This window comes from Octopus bimaculoides, chromosome 25 (genome assembly GCF_001194135.2).
Source record: "Octopus bimaculoides isolate UCB-OBI-ISO-001 chromosome 25, ASM119413v2, whole genome shotgun sequence".
Lineage (NCBI taxonomy): Eukaryota > Metazoa > Mollusca > Cephalopoda > Octopoda > Octopodidae > Octopus > Octopus bimaculoides.
In genome coordinates, this window is record NC_069005.1 from 1776142 (window position 1) to 1783566 (window position 7425).

At 38.8% G+C, this 7425-nt stretch overlaps 2 protein-coding genes across 3 annotated transcripts in view; one reads left to right on the plus strand and one right to left on the minus strand.

Annotated features, from left to right (window-relative positions):
* The window catches only part of LOC106875560 (protein FAM136A), a 26383-nt gene extending 24391 nt beyond the window's left edge, over positions 1 to 1992 (minus strand). Inside the window, exon 1 of the mRNA XM_052976581.1 lies at positions 1777 to 1992. Coding sequence (XP_052832541.1) covers positions 1777 to 1920 — 144 coding nt within the window. The 5' untranslated portion in view covers positions 1921 to 1992. The remainder of the gene's footprint in view (positions 1 to 1776) is intronic.
* A 265-nt stretch (positions 1993 to 2257) lies between these two features.
* Positions 2258 to 7425, plus strand: part of LOC106875561 (cytoplasmic dynein 2 intermediate chain 2) — a 15031-nt gene continuing 9863 nt past the window's right edge. The window contains exons 1-4 of one of the 2 annotated variants that reach the window (XM_014923764.2): positions 2258 to 2441; positions 4836 to 4920; positions 6275 to 6413; positions 7109 to 7188. In XM_014923764.2, the coding sequence (XP_014779250.1) occupies positions 2341 to 2441; positions 4836 to 4920; positions 6275 to 6413; positions 7109 to 7188 (405 nt within the window). In that variant the 5' untranslated portion in view covers positions 2258 to 2340. The remainder of the gene's footprint in view (positions 2442 to 4835; positions 4921 to 6274; positions 6414 to 7108; positions 7189 to 7425) is intronic. The other variant, XM_052976580.1, reaches the window with a different exon arrangement.

Sequence of the window (7425 nt, forward strand, 5' to 3'; positions counted from 1 at the left end):
GTAAGATGCAGAAGAAGAAAGGAGCATCTTCTTTAACATCCTCGGCCTGCACTGACCATCCCGTGCTGCCCACAACTCTTTCACCACCGACTGGGACTCCAAAGTCACACACATTCATCACAAATATCAGCTGAGAAGACTGGATAGAAACTGACAAACCCAACACTCGGATACGAGCTGGAGCCAACGAATATATATATATATATATATATATATATATATATGTGTGTGTGTGTATATAGATAGATATATGTGTGTGTATATATATATATATATATATATATATATTAGTGTATTAATGTTTGTTTTTATGTCGAGTTACAATAAAAACAGTTTTACATTAAACTGGAGGTGTACTCAATACTTTTAGACTACATATTTAGAGTATGTTGAGAGGATTGCCTCAATGCACACTCGTGTGTGTGTGTATGTATGTATAAAGAAAAAGGAGGTAGTCGGAATTCTGGATAACCTCTTAATTAGCGATTAGCGCTTCCGTCTCATTCATAGAGACTCCTCGGGTATTTCATAGCCTTTTGTACAAATCTGAAGAGGATGTTTTATTCGGTTTTTGTGTAATCTGTATGTATGAGTACAAAGAAAAAGAGAAAGAAAAGAGGAAAGAAGGGAGGAGAAAAAGAAAGAGAGGAAGAGAGAAAGAAGGGGGAAAGGGCCTTTCATTATATACAGGTATGGTGATGCAAACAGGGAAAATGCCATATTAGCATTTTAATTGCGACAGTTTAAATACTTTCTTAGCGAACGCATCCTTATATAACTAATTATTGACAGAATCGGTCGTACGGCCGGTAGTAAGTTTTCGAGTTCAGATCACATCTAAGTCGATGGTTCCCCCCCCCCCTGGGGTTGATAATTACTTACGAGTTGGTAAGTACCAGTTTAACACTGGATGGGGTCGATATAATCGAGTAGCCCCCTCCCCACAAGTTTCAGGTGTTGTGCCTATAGTAGAAAGGATAATTACGGGCTGTGCCCTTGTTAAGAATCCCTATATTTAATTATTGATCCCGGACTAGGTTGACTTAATTTTCCCTTCCCGAGTGTGTGTCGGGGTTTGACAATAATTTACGACCACCAGTAACCTACGTTAAAAATTCAATATTAATTAATGTCTGATCCCGCCGGCGTCGTTGACCTTGTCTTTCACTCCTTCGTAGGGGTCAATATCATCCATGTACCGAATCGACAACACCTTCTTCCCACAAAATGCGAGGCCTTATGTCAGTGTGAGATTAATCAATATTATCGATATTTACACTTTTAACAAACGACTTTAATTATTTACAAGTCAATAAATACGAAGACAGTAATTAACAAAACAAGGTATAATTGTATCTGAACTGCGAGAAATCCCATCATCTCATTATACATGCATGTTTCTTTATCACATTAAATTCTGATGTAATCGTCATCTACACCACCAAACAGGTATTTATAGAGAATTCCATTACAAAATACTCATTTTACCGAAAGTTATGAGGAAATAAATTTGGCGGTGGCCGGTTATAATTACGGGCATTCTTTCGCTATATATATAAATATATATACATTCAACCAACCGAACGAACCATCTACAAATTCTATAATTATTTATAAATCACAAGAAAATCTATATTAAAAGAATGGTTTAAATTCCAAATCCCTTCCTCCAAGACTATATATAATTCCTTTCATTTCGTCTCTATATATTTCATTTATTCATTCACTGTTTCGATTTTCGCATTTATATTACAAATCCATAAATAACAACAATACCTGCATCTTTCTAAGGCATTCTTGATCTAATTGTGTGATCATAGAATTAACAGCATTTTGAACACGTGCCTGGATATCTTCCATCTCTCCGTTTTGAACCAGCAACCTCTTGACTTTCACACCGACCGCGGGGCCCGGCTTCATAGGACAATTTCAACATAAACGAAAAATTAAATACCTACTTTTTTTTTATTTCAAAATATTATTTATTCATAGATATTAAAAATATTCGGGAGTACATTTAATTTTTTTTAAAACTCGTCTTTTTTTTTATTCGAAATTTCGGCATGTGTGTGCGGGTATGTGTATGTTTATGGAAGCATGAAGAAAATAAAATTAAAAAATGAGAGATGGGGTGGATTAAGGAGAGAATTAAAGTCAATAATTACATTTAAAATAAAATGAAAATAATTTATTTTATGCCTTGTGAACTTCTCTCTTTGTTTTCTTCACACACACAAAAAACGAAAGAAAGAGATTATGAGAAGATAGTCCCGCATCAACTGAAGCCAACTTCCGGTGTGCTCCACTTCCGAAACATTCAGTTACTAAGCAACATTATCGATGTCGTTTCCATATGCTTCTGCTACAGCCACGACTAATGTCATGTTTACGGACGAAAATTTAGACCAAGTGAATCTGGACAGCACATGGAGTCAAGACAGGTTAATATATTTATCAGTAAACTTGCCTGATCTCTACCTAAACATCAACTTCCTTTGCAGAAACAGAAGGAATCACAGAAGGTGCCGAGCTGGCAGAAACGTTTGCACGCCGGGCGAAATGCTTCGAGGTATTTCGTCTGCCGCTACGTTCTGAGTTCAAATTCCGCCGAGGTCGATTAAATAAGTACCAGTTACGCACTGGGGACGATATAATCGACTTAATCCGTTTGTCTGTCCCCTCTGTGTGTAGCCCCTTGTGGGCAGTAAAGAATTAAGAAGGAATCACAGAGAAACGATATGGTGCATTCGCTAAATGCTACAAAACGTCTAAAGTGCGGTTTTGTTATTTATAAAATACACAATAAAACGCTAATTAACTCAGTTTAATTAATCATAGCAATCACTTATGTAAAATGGTGATTTATTTTTATAAAACTAGATGAATGTTGCATATCGTTTAGTATGTGGTCCTTTCTGTTTTGTACCAATAATAGGCTCTTTGTTTACGTACAAATTCGACGCCTTTGCCTTATATATATATATCGTCAGCAAATCATAAATCCAAAAGATGAAGTTATAGAGCAGTAGAGTATTACGAGACGTATGTAAAGCTAAGCGCTTTCTAATCGCGAATCCTCGGGTATCTCTACAAACCGGCCATAACTATATTTATCTATCTATCTATCTATCTATCTACACATAATTTGTTTTAATGTCCACTTTTCCATGCTTGCATGTGTTAGACGGAATTTGTTGAGGCAAATTTCCTGTAGCCAGATGCTCTTGTCGCCTACAATGACCCCTTTCCAAGTAAGGTAATTTTCATTCTGACCAGACAGTGCTTTCACAGAAGATTGAGAATGAAAGATACCCCTGGCATTTACAACTATCAAAGAGTCAAGTGGGGTTCTTTCAATTTCGGGCTATAATAGAAGACACTTGTTCAAGGCGCCATGCAGAGAGACAGAACCCGTGACCTTGTGGTTAGGAAGTAAACCTTACCACATAGCACTACACTTGCACGTTAATTTCACGAGCAGGCTGTTCCGTTGATCGGATCAATCAGAACCCTCGACGTCGTAAGCGACGGAGTGCCAACAACAACAATTAATATAACTAATGAGTGAGTCATGAATTCTGGCCCCACCCTAAATAATAAAGAAACCTTCCTTCAAAGATATTTTAAAACATGCAACGTGTCATATAGCCAGGGTTAGCCTCATGTGGGTTGAATATCAAAAAGACATTCTTTCATTGTCAAATAAGAATATATTCCTGATTCACCGAACTTTCATTTTCTCTTGAAATGGCTTTTCAAAGAAATTCATTTTTTTATGTGTAAGGTTGTGAGTCATTTTATCTTTGTTCATGTTGTTGTTGTTGCAAGTGTGACTCTGTGGTTAAGATGGTTGCTATTCTAATTGACTTTGCCCTTCATCCCCCCAGGGGTCAAGGAAAACAAATACTAGGTCGCTAGCTGGATCAATTCATTTGGCTCACCTCCTGCCCTACAAATTTCTCACCTTCGATCCCTTTTTCAAAATCACCATCATCATTTAACACCCACAAGGGTCGGATAGGATGTGTTGAGGCAGATTTTCTACAGCACCCAGATGCTCTTCCTGTTACCAACCTTCACCAGATTCTAAGTAAGGTCAATATTTCCCCTCCGTGGCCAGGCATGTTTTCATGGAAGATTGGAAATGAAGGACACTGCTTGTATGACAGTGACACTCGTCTACAGCTTGCAGATGAAACTATTTTGCTAGTCATCCTTTCAGAGTTGATAAAATATATAACAAGCCCCAAACCATTTCTGATTTTGTTTCCATCAACCATTCTAGTCTTCTTATATGGTCTTGTGCCTTTGTTAAAAAATTATTGATATTTTTTCAATATTATTCTGTATTTTCTGGCATGCAAGTTGAATTTTTCACACCAAAATTTACCGCTAGAAATGGTAGATTTACTTATATGCTAAGATGACTTTGGAAGGTCAAAAATTCGATATGAAATGCAAAAGGATTTGGAAAGACAGTGGTGATGTTTGAATGTATACACGTGTTTGCAACTATTACATTGAATTGTATGCCAGAAGACCCATTCTCCACAGCAGAGGTGGTAAGCCCATTCCCCCGGTGAAGAGGATTGATCTGCAAGAGTTGTGTGCCGGTGCCATGCAAAAGCACCCAGCACATTCTGTAAAGTGGTTTGTGTTAGGAAGGGCATCCAACCATAGAAACTACACCAAATTAGACTGGGGATTGGTGCAGCTCTCCTGCTTGCCTAGCTCTGGTCAAACCCATACCAGCATGGACAATGGATGTTAAATGATGATGATGGTAAATCAGATATTTTACACATGAAAAAAAAGATTAATTTTCTTTTTTCTAGGGACTGTGTCGAAGCTGGGAACCAGACGAAACCATTGTCCGTTAAAGACAGTGCAGCACAGTCGAATTCGAAAGTTGAAAGTGGGGTAACGTATATGCTTTGTTTGTTTGTTTGTTTGTTGTTAGTCTCGGGTCAGTTCTACATGAGCCAACCTACAATACATGGCCTACATGTTTTGAATGACCTACAGATCCAGTGTTCTCTCTGTGAGTGGAGGGAGTTGGTTACGACCAAAGTGAAATGTGTAAGAGCTATTGAGGATGAGTGAGGGAGATACTGATCATGGACGCAGAGGCAGAGAATGGCCTCTGTTCCACTCATCATCAACTTCACCACCACGGAAACATTAAGCAGGCAATTTTAAAAAAAATTGATGTAAAATTAGTTTGTTAGTCCATTCTCATCTCTGAGAGGTGGGAATGACCACTCCCCTTACTTTAATCACAGAAAGTTTTTTAAGGGCTGCTTGTATACTGACAGAATTAAAAGCATTTTGCTTTCTCATGCTATTATTACTATAATGAATGAATGATCGCTGATTCAACATGAAAGATTATCACTGCAAAAACTGTAGTATCTTTCTTTTTTTACTTTTCATTTAACAGTCTTTAACTTTTGATAAAATTTTTAAAATGTTTGTTTAAATAAACCCATTTCAAGAAAGTATCAAGTAGGCTGCAAGATAAAAGTCTAGGTTAGCCAGCCCTGGTGTAGAGGCTCCGTCACTCATGGTACTGTTGTAGTGTATGCTTATATATCATTTATATACATGTATGTGTGTGTGTGTGTGTGTGTTTGTCTTCTTGTCTTGATATCACCATCATAGAAGTGGTGTCTTTTCTTGCCAATCTTTCATGGGGGAAATAAGGTGAAAGTTGGCAACAGGAAAGGCATCCAGTTGTAGAAAATCTGTCTGAATAAACTCCATCCAACCCCTGCAAGCATGGAAAAGAGGACGTTACAATGATGCTGATGCTGATACTAGGGGGTCATCTCTTGTATCCTCATGGTTTTACTTTGTCAAGCCATTCCTACCATCTTGCCTTTTCCCCCCCAGATATGCCGTCCCACCCTTATATAAATGCAGGGTAGCCATGCATCTTCTCCATAGCAAACCGCTTCTGCTAGTCCTTGGCATAAAATAAAATCTCATCTCCACCTCAAATACTTCCCCCTACTTAGTCCCTTGTCCCCTTTTTTCTCCTTTCTTCTTTCCTGTCTTGCCAGTTGTTTGGCAACCCCTCTTGTGCCGGTGGCATGAAAAAGGCACTCAGTACATATTGTATAGGGGTTGGCATAAAGCTTGATGTGGCTCATTGGTTCCTGTCAAACCATCCAACCCAAGCCAGCACGGAAAGCAGATGTTAAATGATGATGATGATGATGACTATCCCCTACGTTGTTGTGATTCTTCAATGTTTGGTTATTTAAATACACAGAGTCAGACCACAAAAAACACAGCGGCACCGATGGTAATTATGAAAGATGATTCTCCTCAGTTGGCAGCATTCCTCAAGAAGATGGAACCACTTGTGTACAAAGAATTGGAGAAAAATGCCAAAAGCCAAGCATTTCAAGGTTAGTCCAGATTCCATTTACCATCCTTCATTGCATCACATGACTGGTTATTCCAGTTGATTTGTTAATCTTAATCAGTGGATTTCTTAATCCAGTTAGTTACAGGGATGGGCTATGTGATGAAAAAGTTTGTTTCCCAAGCACATAGTTTCAGGTAACAGGGGATCCAAACCACGAAACCACATGATGCCCCAAGTCACTTAATAAGCCCAGTGATATAGAAAACAAGTCTTTGGCCAATTATTGGAGTAATTGTGCCAGTTCGAATGACTGAAGGATACTTTGTGCCAAAATGTCTTCTACTTTAGTCTTGTGATTGGGTTTTGTTGATGGAAACGGGAAGCAACATTAACATCATCTAACGTCCTTTCTTATTTTCCATTCTGGAATGGATTGGATGGTTTGACAAGAACGGATAATCCAGAGGACTGAGCCATTTTTCTATAACTCTTTTGGCATCCAGTTTCTGCAGTTTGATGTCCTTTCTTAACACCAGCCACATAACAGAGTGTACTGGGTGCCTTTGATAAGAGCAACTGTTAACAGCACAAAACGGTGCTGTTAATTCTTCAGCAACCTGGGTTAACAGCACCATTTTGAGGGCATGGATGCTTGCTGTTGAATGTGAGAGAGCGTTGGGGTTCGATTTTTACGGTTCTTTTCAGTTTGTCAGTGTTCTCTTCTGAATGTTGCAGGTTACCAAGTCAATTGGCAAGACGAGTCGCCATCAGTCAATGAGCAGCATGTTTTCACCCATGATGCATTTAGGGGCCAGGTAGGTGTTTATGAGCTTTAATCAAATACATGTTCTTCAGGGCATGGGGGGGGGGAGTGAATATTTATATAGGTGCAGGAGTGGCTGTGTGGTAAGTAGCTTGCTTACCAGCCACATGGTTCCGGGTTCAGTCCCACTGCATGGCACCTTGGGTAAGTGTCTTCTACTATAGCCTCGGGTCGACCAAAGCCTTGTGAGTGGATTTGGTAGACGGAAACTGAAAGAAGCCCATCGTAT